Below are 19,277 nucleotides of genomic sequence, written 5' to 3'. Positions count from 1 at the left end.
AAGCTCTCTTCCTCGACTGGGGGCCTGGAAGGGGACCCCCCGCGCCCAGGCCAGTGGGTGAGATGAGGTGCAGGCCTGCCCCTTGAGCTCTCCCAGCTGGGCTCCCTCTGACCCTCAGGCGGCCAGGCAAGCCCCGCCTCCTGGGAGGGGCCTTCACCAGGGCGGGGGAGGGGAGGGAGTCTTAAGACCCCTCCTCAGGCTGGGAGTCTCAGAAGCTCCAAGTTCTTGGGACGGATGGTTTCAGCCTTTTGTCCTTGTCCCCCTAGGTGTGGGGACGTGACCCCAGCCCATGCTTTCTAAGGCTCTCTTAATTCCTGATTCGTTTCCCACCCGCTGGCAGAGCTAGAATCTTCCTTCTTCCACTGGTGGGACCCAAGAAATGCAGCTGCACCACCTCGAGTGAGCCTGAGCCCTGTCCCTGATGGCTGAGGACAGTCTCACCCTGGAGTCTGGGTTTGGGGGTAAGGGTGATGTGCTGGGATGGGCAGGGGGAGTGGAGGCTGGGAGAGCAGTTGGGGGGGGCAGGGGCGGCCTCAGGCTTTCGTGGGAGGGCCCAAGTGAGGATGACTGGTGGGAGGTTGAGGGCAGAAGGGGTAAGACCCAAGGCGGGGAGGGGGGCCCAGCCCAGGAACAGGTAACCTAAGGGGGCAACGCGAGGTCGACCGTGGCGTAGGGACATTCGGGGAGCAAGACACGTCACAGCCTGGAAGGCAGGGCGAAGACTGCCCCTCTTGCCACCCCGCTGCTGCTTCTAGCCCCGGAGGGACCCGCGTGCGGCCGCCCAGGCCTCCGGGAGAAGCCAGTCCCTGCGGCCGCCAGCCCCACTCTGTCCTCACTGGGCGCCGTCTTCATCCTCCTGAAATCTGCACTGGGGGCTGGCCTCCTCAACTTCCCCTGGGCCTTCTACAAGGCGGGTGGGGTGGTCCCCGCCTTCCTGGTCGAGCTGGTAAGCCCCTGTGGAGTATCGGGGGGGGGGGTGTCTCTCGGGGTGGGATCTCTGGCATCGCTTCTGTGGAGCTGCCTGTTGTGGAAACTGACACCTTTGAGACTTGCTTTGGGGCCCCCTCGACTGCTCTGGGGAGAGGATCATCCCGCCGCGGCCCTGGGCAGAGAGCCCCCCCCCCAGCTGCTGAGGGCGGGGAGGTCGAGGCTGAGCGGAAGCCCTGTACTCACAGGCACCTGCATCAGGTGAATCTGCCCGTTGGCCGGGAAGGCGCCGCCCCGGAGCTGCCCACCTGGCCAGTTGACTTCTTTCACCAGCTGGTTGCAGCCCCATGATGAAAGTCGAACCCTGTGTGCAGTCAGATCAGGTGTAAGCCGCTGTGACACCCTCACACCCACACTCAGCAGGCTCAGCCCTCTGGCACGGCCCCGACGTCCTGCCTGAAGTCCAGGCCTGAGCGCCCGTCAGGGAGGCGCAGCTGCATCTTACTTGAAATCCTTTCCCCCAAGCTGATGGCGACTGCTGAGTTTGGTGGTCAGCCCTTCCACAGCCGGCTGCTAAGGGCCATGGGGCCTTCCTGTCCTCCTGGAAACGGCTCCCTCCAACCCCGTGTAGTGTCCGGTGTAACCGTGCCACCCGCCCCCAGGGTTGGCCGAGCGCCTGTTCTGATGTTGGGTGGCTACGACCACGCAGCCTCTGTCCTCCAGGAAGCTTGTTCTAATGAGGAAATCAGATAAGATACAAGAAGTCAAATAAGATAGTCTCAGGGAGTGGCGGTGCTGAAAGGGTCATGTCATGGAGGGGTGGGATGTCTCGGCACACGGAGCGGTCAGAGAAGGCTTCCCTGCGGAGGTGGCCTTGAGCTGAGCCCCGGCAGAAATGAAGAACTTGTCCAGGTGCGTGTGAAGGGAAAGGTAGCTGTGTTGGCATGTGGGGAGCCAAAAGGCCCCCCCTTCAGAACAACAAGAAAGAAGCCTGATCTCCAGTCACAGTTAATGAGGAAGCAGGTGGTCAGGCACAGGTGTGGCCATTGCCAGGGCAGTGGGGAGGGCTGTGAGGCCGGGACGTGGGGTCCCACCCTTTATGCTACGTGCAGTCTCCTTGGGCACCTTGCTGAAATGTGGTTGTTGATTGAGCAGGTCTGGGTGGGCCTGAGGTCATGCATTTCTGAGGAGCTCCCAGGTGATGGGGCTGCTGCCTGCGTGGCTTGCAGGTTGGTCTAAAGGTTCCTGCCCTGAGCAGATGGAAGGCCAAACATGAATAAACTTACACTGCCAACAAGGAAAGGAATGAGGCTGGGGACCGACACCCCATTCCCTGCCCCCCAGACAACAACCTCCCCCACTTCTCTTGGCCAGTGAGCCCACCTAGCCCTTTATTAGCATTTAAACACCACACCGCTGGGAGGTCATGGTGTGAGGTTGTGAGTCTCTCTGATGATCCCACTAGTGCTGGCGCTTTCATGAAATTTCAATGCACTTTGACCCTCTCTGGAGCCTCAGATGCAGGCCTGGGTAGGCCTGGGCTCAGGGTAAGGGCTCTGCTGTCCTGCCGCTCGGGGTCATTCCTGTGGGCTGCCCTGTCCTACATGGATGGATCGTGGCGTTGGCAGACAGGTATTCATGGGCAGAGGCTTTGTCTGACCCCACCACCCCCTCCTTTCGTCCACAATTCCTCCTGAGTGCCTGCCATGTACTGGGCGTCTTCCTGGGGCTAAAAGATAATGCAGGACAGACACCATCCCAGCCCTCATGGAGCTTGGAGTCTGGGGGTAGAGAGGCCTGAGAACCTCATGATACGTAGACACTTGTAAGTACCTGTGTCCTCAGGCCACTGGACCACAGGACCACAAACAGAGCATTTAAAACCACTGAAGTCCCTTCTCAGGGTCCCAGAGACCAGAAGTCTTGACCTGGCATGGGCAGAGCCATGCTCTGTCTGGAGGCTCGAGGGGAGGATCCTTCCTGCCTCTTCCAGCTCCAGGTGGGCCCAGGTGTCCCTTGGCATGTGGTCACATCTCTCCAATCTCTGCCCCACTGTCCTACGACCTTCTCTTCGAAGAGACACTCGGCAGTGGATTTCAGGCCCACTTGGCCTATCCAGAAGGACCTTGTCTCAAGATGCTTAATTACACCTGCAAAGACTCCTTTTTTATTAAATTACATCCACATTATTTACATCTGCAGAGACTGTAGCCGCCAAGTCACAACTGGTTATGGACAGAAGTGTGCCCAAGAAAGGCATGGCTCTGTGGGAGCCCGAAGCGGAGGGCTTAGCCCATCTCGGGGGCCGTGCATCAGGAGACCTTGTGGAGCAGGTGTCCTCGGAGAGGAGGGGGAAGGGTGGGAGTGGCCCAGGTGAGGGGGGAGTTGCTGGAGGCAGAGAGGGGCCCAGGCACAGGGACGGCCTGGATGAAGATGTTCCTTCTGATTCTGGCACTTCAAGTTCCTCTTGGGGGTAATACTGCTCGTCCAGTGGCATAAACTGTGTCTGAAGACAGACATTCCAGCTTCCTCAGGCCTCTTGGCCGTGTCCCCCAACTCCTGCATGGCTCTGCTTCATGGGAATGTGGAGACCGATTCCAGCTTAGGGACAACATCGCCAGGGGAGGGTGTTGTGGTCGGACCGCTGTGAGAAGCGGCCGGGTGAACTCTTAGAGGTAGACCTGCACCTACTCTCTGATCCAGCAATTCTCCTCCTAGGTGTGTGTCCAGGAGGATGAAACATACATCTTCCGTGTGACTTGTTCTAGAAAGTTCACTTCCTTCCCAAGATGTGTGTCATCAGGGGACTGGATAAACCAAGTGTGGTTCTCTCCAGGTGATGGGCTAGCACTCCGCGAAAATAGGGATAAAATCCTGGTGCCCCCAGTATGGTTGGGCCTCACAAACGTTACTGTGGGTGGAAGCAGCCAGGTGTGAAGATCAGTCAATGGTTTCTTCTGGGGTCAGGACAGGAGCAGAATGATAGTGGGAAGGGGCAGAAAAAGGCTTCAGCATATGGCAGTGTGTGCTGTCTCGATGGGTGTGGGTTGTGCGCACGCATTTGTCGTACCCCTCCCGGTGATATGTATTCTTAACCCGAAACCCATGGGATTTCAGGAGAGGAATTTAGACTCTGGGTTTCTGATGCCTCATTTGCCGAGTGGGGCAGGGTGGTATGAATGAGCCCCAGATGCACAGCCATACAGCCCTAGAGGCCTGGATGGTTGCTTGCTCTGTAGCTCTGGTCTCAGGGCAGAGGAAGGCCTGGTGGCCCATTGGGGAGAGGCCCCTGGGCTGCAGGCAGAAGTGGTATCAAAGGTGTAAGGGGCAGCTGGCGCGGGTGCTGAGTGCGGGGTGTGCCCTGGCCCCACGGTCCCGCTCCCCAGGTCTCCTTGGTCTTCCTCATCAGCGGGCTGGTCATCCTAGGCTACGCCGCCTCCATCAGCGGCCAGGCCACCTACCAGGGTGTGGTTGGAGGGCTGTGCGGCCCCACCGTCGGGAAGCTGTGTGAGGCCTGCTTCATCGTCAACCTGCTGATGATCTCCGTGGCCTTCCTCAGGGTGATTGGCGACCAGCTGGAGAAGCGTACGTACTGGTGCTGGGGTGGGGCTAGGGGAAATAGGGGAAATCCCCAGGGGCTTCTGGTTAACCAGCGGGGTGTGGGTACTGGGCAGGGCCCTGGGGGGGAGCCACCCCAAGCTCCTCATGTTGTGGCAGAGGGAGATCCGGAGTAGTAATTATGGGCACCCCGAGGGTCACAAAGGGAGCAGGGCTGTGCTGGGCGTCTAGTGGCAACGACCCAGTGTACAGGCGGGGAAGCCAAGCCAGCTGCAAAGAAGCCTGATGGAGAGAGAGCCAGTAACAGCTTGAATCTGTGGGCCTCCAGGACTGAGCCCAGGCCCCCCTGGCTTCTTGGCCCACATCGAGCTCCGCGTTAGCTGCATGCCACCCTCCCTCCCGAATACTTTGATACACTCTGTTTTCCTTTTTTATTCCACTCAACATCTGTGCTAATTTTTGCTGCAATTCCTTCCTTGGCTCCTGTGATGTTTGGACTTGTGTGGTTCAGTTTCCAGATCCTTGGGAGTTTTCTGGATCCCCTTTGGTCTCTGCCTTTGTTGTGCCACAGTCAGAGAAGACCCTGCACGTGGTTTCAGACTTGGGCTGGGCCCCAATGTGGTCCGTCCTGGTGGGCGCGCCGTGCACTCTTACGGCACGTGCATTCTGCAGTTGGGTGGTGTGTTCGAGAGCTCTGCTCCAGCTCCAGGTGGTCCTCCATAGCCTTGCTGGGGGTTTTTTTGTTGTTGTTGTTTTCAAATCAAGTTATTCAGGGCACGTGGGTGGCTCAGGTTGGATGAGCGTTATGATCCTGGAGTCATGGGATCAAGCTCCACATCCAGCTCCCTCCTCGGTAGGAAGCCTGCTCCTCCCTCTGCTCCTCCCACTTGCTCATGTTCTCTCTCTCTCTCTAATTGGAATAACTAGATCTGTCTCTATCAGTTCCTGAAAGAGGGGTGTTAAAATCAGCTGTGATTGTAGATTTGTCTATTTGCCCATTTAAAGATTTTATTTATTATTTAGAGGGAGTGTGAGCAGGGGGAGAGGCAGAGAGAGAGAATCTCAAGCTCAGATGCGGGGCTCCATCTCATGATCCTGAGACTGTGACCCGAGCCAAAATCAAGACTCAGACGTTTAGCAGACGGAGCCTCCCAGATGACACCCCCTATTAGCCCTTTTAATTCTGTCCATTTTTGCCTCTTAGTGTTTGAAGCTCAGTTATCAGGCTCATGCTCATGAGTTGTCCCTGTATCATCATGAAATATCCCTTTTTGTCTCTGGTAGTACTTTGCTGTCAAATCGACCTTCTCAGCTATGAATTCTAGCCACCCCAGCCTCCTTAAGATGAGTATTTTCTGGCTTTTTCTCTCTTCCGGGCTCTTTCGCTGCGAGCCTTTTTCTCTCTTCTGGGCTCTTTCGCTGTTCCTGCAAACAGCATGTGATTGGGTCTTGGGTTTGTTTGTTTGTTCTATCATCTTGATGGTTTCTGGTTTTCATTGGAGTGTTTAGATTTTTAATTGGAAAGCAGTTATGTATATGCTTGGATTTCGGTCTCTCCACTTGGCTGTTCTGGTCTGCCACTTGAACCAAAAATGAGAAGGCCCCGGTGCTGGGATGTTGAAACGCAAGGCTTCCATGTCTTGGGCAGTACTCTTCCCCCAGAAAGCACAGAGGTTGGTAAATCTGAACCTCTCAGTGCGTAAATGGGCACAAAAGCACCCTGCCTGCCAGTGGCAAGTAGAGTCACATCAGATTTTACCTCTGGTCGTCTGGGGTGGTGCTGGGTTGAAAAGGATTCAGAGGCTGCACTCAGGCTCAGGAGTAGGGCAGCTGGACAGATTAGAGCAATGATGAGGATACAAGCCATCCTGGCCCTGCGTAGATGGACTGGGGTGGACAGAGCATTGCTTGTGTGTTGGTGGTTAGGTCTTTGGGACTGTGTCTCTCTGTAGGCAAGCCCAGGCTTCTTGGGAGGAGGGCTGAATAGAGTTTGGGGTTGTCGCTGCATGCACTGAGCACAAATGATGATAAGTGACAGGTGCTGAAAGACCTCGAGGAATGCTCTAGAAAATGAGGGCTCAAGAGGAGCTGCTGGAGCCCAGGTGTCAGAGCTGGGTTCCTGACTGAGGAGTTCCAGATGCATGAGCGGAGCTTACACCCCTTCCCAGGCCATGTGGCTTCTGGGTGCCTGCGTTGCCTGGGCATCTGTGGCCCAGAACGCCTGCTTCGCTGTCCTGCCCGGAACTGGGTGCCTGTTGGAGCGACTTCAAGCTAGGACTCTCCCCTTGCAGTGGTTCAGTAGAAAAAAAGCTGTTCTGAGAAGCCATTCATTTCTTTGCATCTTTGCATGGCTGGCTTTATTGAGCATCTGGTGAAGCTCAAAGAAGGGTTAGAGTCCCCCTGAGCGAGCAGCCCCACGTGGCCTTGAACCACCCCTAGCTCCCAGCCCCAGCAGCAGGGCTATAGGGAGCTCGGTGCCCCACCCAGCGTCAGCCCATTTTGCCATCCACACCCTCCTCCCCCACTACTGCTCTCCCACCCCGCCCCAAACGGCAGGATGAAGAAATGGTCCCAGGTTCGTGGGTATCGCCTCCACTGAGAGGTGGGTGGAAGCCGGGGGTGAGGTGGGGGGAGTCTGTGTCCCCTCCGCCTTGAATCAGGGGGGGCTCCAAGACCCCTCGGCCCAGTAGAGTCTGGCCCATGTGATGCGGTGCCAGGTTCAGGCCTTGCCTTTAAGAGGACACGCAGTTTGTACCGGGATTTTCAGGAGCTTCCCCTGCCACAGCCCAGCCTGCTGGGTGCAGAGTCCCCGAGATTGCAGGGAGGGCACAGTGGATCCCAGGCGGCCCCACCAGGCACCCAGTGTGGAGCCATCGAGGATCCTCCAGCCGAGGCATCTGGTCAGCCAAGTACCCCCAAGTGACCCCTAGCTGACACTTTGCGGAGCAGACCTGGGCAGCTCGTCCCTGCCCTCCTCCTCCGGTCCAGGGCATGTGAACACGTGGTTGCTCAGTGTCCCACCACCGGCACCGAAAGGCCACTCCAGGCCCCCACCCCACACGCCCATCCGGCTCTGGAGCAAACCAGAGGCATCTCCTACGAAAACACCAGGGCCTCTTATTTGTCTTTCATTTGTTGCTGACTTGCCCCCTTGGCTGACTTGGTGCCCACGGCCAACCCCGCACGGGCCGGGAGCAGGGAACCCGGGGCTGAGCCCGAGCGCAGGCGGGGGCGTGCAGGGCCCTCAGCGGGTGCTGCCCTCCCACCCTCCCGCCCTCCACCGCCAGTGAGTGACTTCCTGCTGCCCAGCGCCCCGCCGGCCCCGCCGCCCTGGTACGCCGACCAGCGCTTCACCCTGACCCTGCTCTCCGCGCTGGTCATCCTGCCCCTGTCGGCCCCGCGGGAGATCGGGGTCCAGAAATACACGAGGTACGTCGGGCTCTGCAGCTGCTCCGGGGCAGGGTGCTGGCTCCGGCCGGGTCCCCCTCGGCCGGTCTTCTCTCCGCCTGGGATCAGGGAAGCTGCCGGCATCGGTCCTCCCACTTGGACAAGAGAAAAAAAGTTGGAAGATGATACAAGTAACATGTAGACGTGATGGAAAACAGATAAACCCTCCCCGTATTGACGTGACCTGCTGCTGGCGCTTTGTTCTTTAATTATTACAGGCTTCTTACGCACACTCGGGCACAGACACCAAACACACATGCACTTTTTTTCATTTTACGATCTGAGGCTCCATGTGTACTTTTGAAAAGATAAAGTCTGGGACAAGTATCCGTCAGGGTTTGCCACCTGCCTTTCCTGTTGTGTGTGACCATAGACCTTTCACTTGGGAGCTAGAACAGAGGAGCAGCACGCAGGAGACCCGAGTCCCCTCGGCGTGTCCAGCCCTCGCCCGGCTCCCCTGTCCTATCAGCTGGGTGGGGGCGCTCCCCGCTGGGGCCTGGCCAAGCCCAAGGCATCCTGACTGCGATGCCAAATCTGAGCAGGCTTTTGTTGGCAAAACGGGGGTACCTGGAGCCATCACACCTCACAGGTGTTGGCCTGGTCAGGAATTTGGTTCATCTGACCTCTGGGCCAGAGGAGTGCCCTGCCTGAAGCTGTCTTCCCACTGTCCCCATTGCACAGACGTGGAAATTGAGGCTCAGCAGTGAGAATGCTGCCCAACAGCTGGGCACAGCTGGCACTCAGACCCCACTCTGGGTGGCGCCCTGGGCTCTACCTGGCAGGGCTGGTGTCCCCTTGCATTTGTGGCCACACCACGGAGGCCCCTAACGCTGCGCACCATCTGTTAGCATCCTAGGCACCCTGGCTGCCTGCTACCTGGCTCTGGTCATCGTGGTGCAGTACTACCTCGGGCCCCAGGGCCTCGTTCACGAGACCCGACCTGCACTGAGGTGAGTTGGAGGGGGTGGCTTTTCACAGCTCCCAGGGGCGCTGCAGGGGGATCCTTGGAGGAGGGACACTCGCCTCCCCGTGGTTTGCACAGAGTCCGGGCACCTCCCTGTGAAATCCTTCATGTCTCTGATGCCACAGAGCCCCATGGAGTCCCCTGTCCTTCTTCAGGATGGACTCAGCTGTTACTAGTAAGGGCCAGGGACAGACGAGGGACACACAGGCACTAAATGTCACAGCAGTCTGGAGCTCCTAGGCTGTTGCAGACCTGTCCCCGCACAGCATGGAGGCAGCAGAGCTGGCCAGCAAAGCATAGGTGCCTGGGCAGAGGGAGCAGGAATGTGTGGAGGCTGGTGTGGCCTGATCAGCCCAAGCGAGGCCAAGACTGGGGGTGGGTGGGGGTATCCTCTAGGGACGCCGCACATGGTGAGGACTTCGGTTTGGCTGGGAAGCTGCTGCAGGATTTTGAGCAAAGTAGGGCTTGAAATCACATCTGCTCATGGCAGGGCCAGTGCCACAGGCCTGTGACCAGTATGGTCACTGGGGCCTTGTCCCCAGAAGGACCCTGTACTTGGTGTAACGTTCTGCTGCTGCTATCCTGAAGTTCTCCGTTGAATAAGTGGGGGGATTGGGGGTGAAGTATGTCCATTTTGCACCAGGCTCCACAAATTATGTGACCCCTCCTGGCTAACTGATCAGAAGTAGAACATCAGAAAGAGAAGAGACCAGGGTAACTGAGCTTTGGGCTTGAACACTGGGAAGGGTGGCCGTGCTCTTCTTGGGATGAAGACAGGAGCAGGTGGCTGGGGGAGGAAGTCACGTGGGGACGTGGTAGGCTGGAGGCAGCTCCGAGGCCTCTGGTGAAGACGTCAGGTGGCCAGTTGGACCTGTTGTCTGGAGGTCAGAGGGGGCTCCAGACTGGAGAGAGACATGTGGTTGGTGTCAGCCCAGAGGTGGCACCTCAGGCTGCCAGGCTGGGTAAGAACCGCCCCTGAGCCGGTGCCCAGCCCGGCCCCAGGAGGTCAGGGGCAGGGGGGCAGAGCCTGTGGAAGGAGAGCGTGAAGGTGAAGCAGGGGGCTGGGGGTGGCACAACAAATGACCCCAAACTGGGTGGCTGAGAAGAGCAGAAGTTGCTCCCCAGTTGAGTCTGGAAGCCCAGAGACAGGGTGTGGTGGGGCCATGCTCCCTCTAGCTCCTAGGGGAGGCTCCTTCCTGCCGCTTCCAGCTTCTGGTGACCCCACCATCTATGGCGCCCCTTGGCACGTGGGCGCATCCCTCCAGTCTCTGCCTCTGTCCTTATAGAGACTTCTTCCTTTGTCGTTTCTTCTCTCTGTAGGGATACCAGTCGTTGGATTAGCACGCACCCCACTCCAGTGTGATCTCACCTTAACCAATTAAATCTACAAAGACTATTTCCAAATAAGCCTTTTTTTTTTTTTTTAAGGTTCTATTTATTTGAGAGAGAGAAAGAGAGCCCATGAGTAGTGGCGAGAGGGAGAGGCAGACTTCCCGATGAGCCAAGAGCCCAATGCGGGGTCGATCCCAGGACCCCAGGATCATGACCTAAGCTGAAAGCGGACACTTCACTGACTGAGCCACCCAGGAGCCCCCTCTAAAAGAAGTCTTTGTCCCAAGGTTCCCAGGGGATATAAGTTTGGGGGGATATTATTCAACCCAGGATAGAAGAGGATAGAAGGTAGGAATCAGAAGTCAGTGAACAAAATTTCAAGAAGGCTGGCTGCAGTGATTGCTGCCAAATGCTGCTGCTGGGGTCACGTGGGGCTGAGCCCCAGCCTTAGGTTTAGCTATGGAGGCTGCTGCTGATGTGACAACCTCATCAGGGCAGGACAAGGAGATGAGGGCCCAGGAGGATGGGGCCCAAGGCAGAGGGAGGGAGGAAGGGAAGAGAAGAATGGGCCAGAGCTGACCAGGGATCAAGGCACAGCATTTAACATGTGTCCTCCTCCTGGTAATGAAGAACCGGTCTCGTGGTCGGGCTGTTGCACTTTCCTGGTATTGCTGAAAACTCCTCTTTAAGTTGAGACTGTTTTGAGTTGCACTCGTTGTGATAAACATCCATTCTTGTCTTTTTGCAGACCCTCCTCCTGGACCTCTGTATTTAGTGTCTTCCCCACCATCTGCTTTGGGTTCCAGGTAATCTCAGCAGGGGCCTGTGGAGGAGGAGATGCGGCACGCTGTGGTGGTGATGCCCCGCTCCCTGGGGAGAGTGTGGCCCCCTGTCAGGGAGGAAGCTTAAAGACTTGCCGTAGGACGAAATGGGCCGTCTCCTGGGGACGGTGCATGTGGGTTGGCATCTGGGCTTGGTGAGGAGTGAGCTGCCATTGAACCCAGGAACCCAGCACCAACAGCACATTTGTTGGGTGTGGGGTACAGGGTGGGGATCCAGAGTTTGTTCTGTCCTCTGCAAAATTCTCAGAGGACTGTCGCATGACCAGAGACCTAGAACACCTTTATGCAGGTGGGTCCTGCCCCAGGCGCCTTGCGGGGGAGAGATACTGCCTCAGGAGGCCTGCAGGCCAGGAGGGCTGGCAGGCGTCCGGGTGGCTGTGTGGCGGGCCCCACGGGGCACAACATCCAGGGTCTCTGAGCGAGCGTCACGGAGTGAGGATGGGCTGTGTGTGTGGAGTCCAGCGGGGGGCCTTCTGAGGTAGCCCTGCAGGGGGCAGATTCAGAGGTGGCCTTTCCCCAAACACCGATGCCAAAGAAGAACTTTGAGGAGCCTGGGGGAGGTGGGCGGGTGAAGGGGGGGCAGGCAGCTGGCAGGGAGAGGGTCCCGGGCGGAGGGAGAGCGACATGGGGCAAGCCAGGCACCCACATGGTGCAGGAGGGGTGCGGTGGCGGGCTGGGGCCCTGCTCCCTGCCTCTGGTCCTGGTTGGGGTCTTCCAGTCTTTTCGCAGCTGGCAGCTGACTCCATTCATTGTTTATTTTAGGAAAGCTTTGCCTCCCTCCTAAAAACAGCCACCTCCCCAGCACACCACCACCACCAAAACCATCCCAAAGTAAAATCTAGTTTGCAGGGGCATGTGGTCCAGGCCCGACAGCAGGGCCTCCTGGCCTGACATTTCTCTTCCCTTCTGTGCCAACCAGCTCCTGTTTCTCTTCTTCATCTTGCATTTTCTTTGAGAATCGTGTTTGAAAAAAAAAAAAAATCCTGGAACATTTCCATTTATCTTCCTTATAAATCACTTGATAGATCGCTTCTGGGGCTTAGCAAGCCGCTTACAGGAGTTTCTCACATTTTTTCTAGCACACCCAATATTTTGAAAGATCTGAAGCGATGATTTTGCTGTCAGCGGTTTGTCTGGATGTGGTTTGCCTCCCTCCCTCCCGTGCCCCGGCACCATATGGTGTGGCAGGCTCGCGCTGCGGGGGCGGCTTTCCAGATGCTTACGAGGGGTGCCCCCCTCACCTTTGCCTCGGCTTCCTCAACCGCCTCTCCTAGCAACCGGGGCCTGGGCTGTGGTTTCCAGGGACACGGGAGGCAGCGATGGGAGCTGGGAGAGGATGTGACTTGCAGGCTGGGGGTGCGGGTGGAGATGGGGCTGGGGCCCAGGCAGGGCTGCCAGGATCCGATGCCGGGAGCTTCTGGAACCTGGGGGTGGGGGGTAGGGCAGCTGTAGGTGAGGGTGGTTAGGAGGTAGGTGAGGGGGCGGCGAGGCAGAGGGGCAGGGGGACGGGGGGAGGTCACCTGTTGTCCTCAGGAGCTCTGGCCTGGTCAGATGGCTCCCCTCCCCCTACACTTAGCAGGGCTCCGCGTCCAGCCTGTGCGGGGTCCCGAGGGCCGGGGAGGTGCAAGGTGGGCTGCAGGCCCTGCGCCCAGCCTCCTGGCCACACTCGAGACTCCCCTGCTGCTGTGATTTCTAAACAGCTTGGTTGAGCTGTAACTCACGTAGCAGTTCACTCCTCTGCAGAGTACGCCTCAGAGGTCCTCAGTACGGTCACAGTTGTGTGGCCCTCCCCACAGTCCGTTCTCGGACACTTCCATCGCCCCAGGAGGACACCTTGCCTGCTCCAGTCCGTCCCCGGGCCCCGGCCACCACACCTGTCTCTCTCCAGATCTGTCTGTCCTGGACATTTCATGTTAATGGAACCCTATAGCATGCGGTCCCTCGTGACCGGCTTCTGTCCCTTGGCGTGTTTTTGAGGTTCATCCGTGTCGTAGCCTGTAGCCTGCTGTGGCTGCGGAATGCTCCGCTGCATGGATAGAGCACAGCCTGTGTATCCGTTCCTCGGTGGGTGGCTGTGTGGCCACTTTCCGCCCAACCCCATCCCAGACGCTGTCCCAGGGGGCAGCTCCGCCCTCGGTAGTGTTCCTGGCATCCAGTGGGTGGACGAGGCCCACTGAATCGTAGGACTCCGCTCGATATCCTACAATAGTACTGGGGCAGGACTGGGGCAGGACTGGGGCAGGACTGCCCCAGACGTCGGTGGTGCTGCCGACGAGATCCCTGGTCCTGGCGCGCTTCGCTTGTAACTTGAACTTCCCGTCCACGGAAGTACGTTTTTCTCGTCTTGCCCAGCGTTACAGCTGTGAGGCTCTCCCGTGTGCAGGCATGTGGTCGGGTCCGCCCTTCTTCGGTGCTGTGTAATATTCCACGTGTGACCCTCTGCCGATCTCCTTACACCTTCTACGGTTGGCGGATGTTTGGGTGGTCTTCTGAGCTTTGGGGTGCTGGACGTTTTAGGTTGCTACAGGTATTTCTCGCGCCAGCCCCAGTCCCACTGAGCTCCACCCCTGCCTTCCAGTGTCACGAAGCTGCCGTGTCCATCTACCGCAGCATGCGCAACCAGAGCCTCTCGCACTGGGCCCTGGTCTCCGTGCTGTCCCTGCTGGCCTGCTGCCTCATCTACTCGCTGACAGGTAAGGCCCCGCCGGGGCGCTGCGGAGCTGGGTAGGGAGTGCAGGGGACCCCGACTAACGTGTGCTCATAGGGTGCTTCCCGTGTGCTCAGCGGTGTGGGAGCTCTCACCCACTGAATCCTTACCCTGTAGGGAAGGTCCCCGTTTCCTAGATGAGGTGACTAAGCTCAGAGGGCTTCCACGGCTTCTCCAGGGTCTCCTGACTAGATGTGCAGAGCTGAGACCCAAACCCTGGCCCGGCTGGCCCCGATGGCCCTGCTCTTACACGGTGCCCCCTGTCCCCTGCTGTCAGCAGGGTGATGGTGGTCATCACGGCGTCACATCTGGGTCACTTCACAAAACGGTCTTGTGGATTTGACAAGTTTGGGTGCTTGCAAACCTCTACCAGAGGCAGAAGGGTCTTCAAAGGTGACCGAGCGTGTCTCCGAGACGGCTGTGACGTGCTCAAGATCACACAGCATGCCCCGGTCTCAGGCTGACTCTGGCTGGCCGCTTCCCTCCAGCCCAGGGGCCCTTTCTTCCACCCAGCTTTGGGAGCTGTGACCTGGGAAGCCCTTGGGCTGCCGCCAACATCTCAGGCTCCTTGGACTCTCGTGATCACCTGAGAAACTAGCTGGATAACCTTTCCCCGGCAGGGGAGGTCAGGTCCATCTGTGGCCTCTGGGCGGGAGGGCCATGACCTGGTGATTGAGAGTCCCCTCCGGGGCCAGCAGGTTCATGGAAAGGGCCTGAAGAGAAACTGAAATGAGGCGCGGCTCTCGGCCAGGGATGAACAGTACCGTGACAGGGCAGGTGCCCAGGGTGCCGAGGGGCTTGGGTTGTGGAGCCAGGGCCTGGTGCCCTGATCCTGCCGTCACTCGCTGTGTGATTCCAGCAACCGTTGACACCCTTGGTCAGGAAAGTGGGTGCCTTGCCAGGTGTGGGGTGGACGGGGCACGGAAGCGGTCGTGATAATTGCCGGAGCGCCGGGTGCTTCCGTGAGCGGGCCTCTCACACCAGCACTGGGAGCAGAAAAAGGGATGAGCCGTGGTTCGGCCAGCAGGCGTTCTGAGTCCAAAGCGCAGAGTATCCGCTGGCCGAGGATAGGAAAGCCTCCGCAACTCGGAGAATCGTTCTAGAACCCCTGTTGGCTCCCAGGAGGGCCTTCAGGGTGCTAGGAGCTGGGTGCGGTCAGTGTGCCGTACCGGAGCAGGTGGGGATGTGACATTAAAAAAAAGAAGTACTTTTTGCACGTGGTGGACACACAATGTTACGTTAGCCTCAGGCGTACGACACAGCGCTGGGGCCCCTGTGCGAGGCAGTGCCCACGGCAGGTGTGGCTGCCGTCCGTGTCCGTGCCGCGCTAGCAGTGTCGCTGACCATGTGACCTGTGCCGTGCTCTCCGTCTCGTCTCTGCCACCGGCCTGGCGTCTTCCTAATCCTCTCTCTGGGCTTCCACCCTCTCGGCCCCCCAGGGGTTTATGGCTTCCTGACCTTCGGGACAGAAGTTTCTGCCGACATCCTGATGTCTTACCCAGGCAACGACGTGGTCGTCATCGTGGCCCGGGCTCTCTTCGGGGTCTCCATTGTGACCGTCTACCCCATTGCGCTCTTCCTGGGGAGGTGAGGCCCGGCCCTCTGGGGCTCCGCTTGCCGCCGGGCACAAGGCTCCACTGAGGCTCAGGGCCCGCCAGGCACCTCGCGGGCTCGTGTGTTGGGGGGATCCCCGTAGAGGAGAATGCAGAGGGGGGACTGAGACGGTTTGCCCAGAGTGGCCCAGAGAGTGAGGGTCGGGACCGGAGCCCGGCTCCCCAGCCCTCCCAGAACCGCACCCCGCGTGGCCCTCTCTGTGACGGCCTGCTGCACACCGAGCCGCAGGAGGGTTGGTGTGGTCCTTGGGGGACCGGAGCCCTGCTGGGCGTACAGGGCAATCGGAGGGGCTGCGGGGCACCCAAGGCGGGGCTGGAGCTGCCTGCGCTGGTGTGGCCCCCAGGTCGGTGATGCAGGATTTCTGGAGGAGGAGCTGCTGCCGGGCACGTGGGCCCAGGACCCTGGTGGAGCCCTCGGGGCCGTGGGTGCGGGGGCTGCTGACCGTGCTGTGGGTCGCGGTGACGCTGGCCATGGCCCTGTTCCTGCCCGACCTCAGCGAGATCATCGGCATCATCGGGGGCATCAGCTCCTTCTTCATCTTCATCTTCCCAGGTGAGGCACCTGCTCCGCTCTGTGGGGCCCCCCTGTCCTGGAGCTCGGGGGCCTGGAGGCCGTGGGAGCCCCACAGAGGTAGGATGGCTCCCGGTCCCGGCCACTGCGCCAGACCCGGGCTGGGGACCGCACACACCCGAGGTTAAACATCGCGCTGGCCGTCCGGGGCCGTCCAGGGCCGTCCGGGGCCGAGCCTGCTGGGAGTGCTGTCGTCATCCCCTCCTGCCCGGGAGACGCCGAGGCCCGAGGCCCCGCCGCACGGCACGGCTGAGTCGGCTCCACACGCCCACTCTCGCCTTGCTGCCGCTCACCGTGGGATTTCCTCTTATTTTTTAAAAAAAATGTTGCCAGTTACACGGAGTTCACATGGTTCAAAGGTGCCCCGTGAGCATCTTTTTCTTACCTTGTTCCCTGACCTGGGAGGCAAACGTGGTTTCCACGATGGGTGGTTTCTGACAAACCTTCCCGGTGTGAGTGCGTCAAGTTGAGTCCAGGTGGCCTGAGGGTTATCGCGGCCTGGGAAGCCCGGGAAGGGCCTCCCGGGGAAGCAGACGTGCGTGGCGCCTGCTGGTGCTCAGGGCACGACCGCGGCTCCCTCTGCCCCCGGGAAGCGCGTTCCGATGCGAGGGCCGTGGTCACGTGGCCGCCTCCCTTGGCCTCCGGTTGCTCCGGGTCTGCTGGCTTCGGCCCTGCTTATTTGGAGTCCGAGACTCCAGTCGGTGGGCTTCGGTGCCCCTGGCCTGGATGCTACCTTGCAGCCCTAGCTGCTGTCCATGCTGGGAAGGGCCGGCCAGGAAGGGTTCAAGGAGGAAGGTGCCATGGAAGCTTTAGGCGGAACTGTTTGGCTTCAAATCCCAGGAGAATTATTAGCCAGAAAGAAAAAACATCCGCAGCTGCCTGCTGCCGAAGGCATCCCAGGCGTCCAGCCCCAAGTCTGGCCCTTGAGGTGTCATCCCAGAGACCCTGGCATCTGAAGACCGGCTCAGAGGGGCCAAGATATGAGGGGGTTGCCGAGCCAGGACCCCACAGCTGGCTTGCTGTGCCTGGGGGGCCGCTTTGGGCAAAGGCCTGGCTGGCCTCCCGGGTCCCTGGGGATGGCTGGGTGCTGACTGGGTGCTCATGGGGCTCTCTGGAGTGCGTGGTTGCTCTGGTTTTGACCATGAAGAGCTGCCGTGGTGTCTCCTCTGCAGGGCTGTGCCTCATCTGTGCCGTCGGCGTCGAGCCCATAGCACCACGAGTCAAGTGAGTGTCCCCAGGCAAGGGTGGCAGCATGGGTGGGCACTTAACGGGCTCAGGGCACACAGAATGAGCACGTGGCAGGGACCATGGAGACCCCGTTGTCCTGCCGATGAGAAAACTGCTGACCATGGGACACGGCCTCATCCACGCGGTGAGAGGGAGTCCAGCAGGAATGGAACCCCGGCCTGTGACCTGGGGCCTGCGTGCTGTCCGTCTAAGCACGGCTCTCCCTGCTGCTCAGAGGGGAATAGTCCATGCTGGGAGCTGTATGTGGGTTTAGGGTCTTCCTGGGCCCTGGAGGTCCTCGGCCACACATCTTTCCCCGTCCTGCACTCAGACCCAGGCAGGATGGGGTGCAGGCTGGTCCTGTTAATGGAACCCTGCGTTCTGGAGGCCACGTGGCCAGTAGGGTCACGCATCCCCTTTGCAAGGCAGCAGGTCCTGGCCAGTCACCTCCTCAGTGGCAGCCTTCACTCCCCTCCCTGCCATACAGGATGGCCATCCTGCAGGTGAGGGGACAGGGAGTTACCCACGGATAGGCTTCATCACCCTCTGGGTGGAGAAGGGCCTTCTGGATGTCTCTGAACTGGACAAGGGCTTTTGCCCACAACAATCTTTGAGGTCCTGCCGCTTCTGTTTTGTGCCTTGATCCAAGCTCACAACAGTTCTTACTGGTGGGCTTTGAAGATATTTTTAATGCTGGTGCCGCTGCAGGGCCTTGTGATCCCTCAGCGCTGCTCCAGGAGCCTGCAGGCCCCAGGCACACGGACCACCCTCTCCCTGCTTCCGACACGGGGGCGTTCACGACTCTGCTTCACTAGACAGTCTGTCCGTGACAGCGGGTCCCGTGGCCTTTGTTAATGGGGCCAGAAATGTCTCTGGCAGCCCTGCCATTTGTGGGAATCTCGTCTCCCATCTGTGCAGTGTGGGCTGGTATGTCATGAGGCTCACAGATGCCCATGTCCTCAGTGGCCGCCAAGGCCGACCACCTCTGCCTCCCTTACCCCGGAGCCCCAAACACTGTCCCGATCGTGGGTGACTTTGGGTTTTCTCCTCCTTCCTCATTTTCAGCGGGGCTTCATTCCCCTCCCCTTGCTCCCAGAGGGAAAGGAGTGGAAAGGTGTCTCTCCCTGCCATTTCTTTGGCTTTAATGAAATGCTAGGGAGGAATGAAGTCCTCAATTAACAGTTGCAGTGTGAGGTTTTAATTATCCCAGTTGCCTTCGGAACCCATCCCTACAGGTGAGGGAGAATAATATGGGTTTTTCTCCAAATTGGTGACTCTGCTGGCTTCATGGGATACACCTTCTGCACGTGCTTGGCTTGGCTGCTCAGGAGTCCCGAGAAGAGCGTGTTGATGTGTATATGTTAACTGGCAGGTGCTGCCTGGAGGTGTGGGGAGTGGTTTCTGTGCTCGTGGGCACCTTCATCTTCGGGCAGAGCACAGTGGCCGCGGCCCTGGAACTCTTCTGAGTGGGAGGGGGTCGGCCCGGCCTCCACGCTGTCCTGGTACGGCTGCCTGCGTCCCCCGGTGAGACCTGTGTCCCTTCCATCATAAAGATGCTGCAGAAACAGATACCTTCTGCCTTCTGAGGCTGCTCATTGGGGCGTCTTCGGGTTCAGAGGGTTTCGGGTGCAGTGCTCAGGAGGCTATGTTGGCGTCCTGGGGCTGCCCTAACAAAAGGCCACACGCCGGGGGGCGGGGGGTGGTGGTGGCTTCAATCAGCAGAAATTGATCCTCCCACGGTCAGGAGGCCTGGGTCCCAGATTGAGGTGTGGGCAGGGCCTCGCTCCCTCGCTCCCTCTCCCTCGGAAGGCTCTCGGGGAGGGCCCTCCTGCCTCTTCCAGCCACCACTGTTGCTGGTGTTCTTGGCATTTCCTGGCCCCTGGATGCATCCCTCCTGCTTCTGCTTCCCTCCCCATGTGCCTGTGTGCCCTGTGCATCCATCCAGATTTCCCTCTTCTCCTGAAGACACCAGTCATTGGATTAGGGCCACCTTGGTCCAGTGTGTGACATCCTCTTACCTTAGGGACCACAGAGATCCTGTTTCCTAATGAGTCACAACCACAGATTCTAGGTATTGGGACTTCACCTT

The 19,277-nt window shown here is 59.2% G+C and overlaps 1 protein-coding gene across 1 annotated transcript; it reads left to right on the top strand.

Moving 5' to 3' along the window:
• The first annotated feature begins 421 nt into the window (after positions 1–421).
• Positions 422–18,718, top strand: SLC38A8 (solute carrier family 38 member 8). Its single transcript, XM_077882920.1, has 11 exons — positions 422–461; positions 756–946; positions 4,314–4,512; positions 7,773–7,914; positions 8,781–8,882; positions 10,977–11,034; positions 13,649–13,763; positions 15,217–15,364; positions 15,735–15,943; positions 17,134–17,185; positions 18,561–18,718. Exons 1-11 carry the CDS (start codon positions 422–424, stop codon positions 18,652–18,654), a joined length of 1,350 nt encoding a protein of 449 aa, XP_077739046.1. The 3' UTR covers positions 18,655–18,718.
• Positions 18,719–19,277: the final 559 nt, after the last annotated feature.

The sequence above is a fragment of the Canis aureus genome, chromosome 3 (assembly GCF_053574225.1).
Source record: "Canis aureus isolate CA01 chromosome 3, VMU_Caureus_v.1.0, whole genome shotgun sequence".
NCBI lineage: Eukaryota > Metazoa > Chordata > Mammalia > Carnivora > Canidae > Canis > Canis aureus.
This window is presented reverse-complemented; position numbering and strand designations above follow the sequence as displayed.

Excerpts from the sequence above, each read along its gene's own strand:
- SLC38A8 (XM_077882920.1), top strand. The coding sequence starts at position 422 with ATGGCTGAGGACAGTCTCACCCTGGAGTCTGGGTTTGGGG. Across the intron at positions 462-755 it reads CCTGGAGTCTGGGTTTGGGG|CCCCGGAGGGACCCGCGTGC; the intron begins GTAAGGGTGATG and ends TGCTGCTTCTAG. Across the intron at positions 11,035-13,648 it reads CCATCTGCTTTGGGTTCCAG|TGTCACGAAGCTGCCGTGTC; the intron begins GTAATCTCAGCA and ends CCTGCCTTCCAG.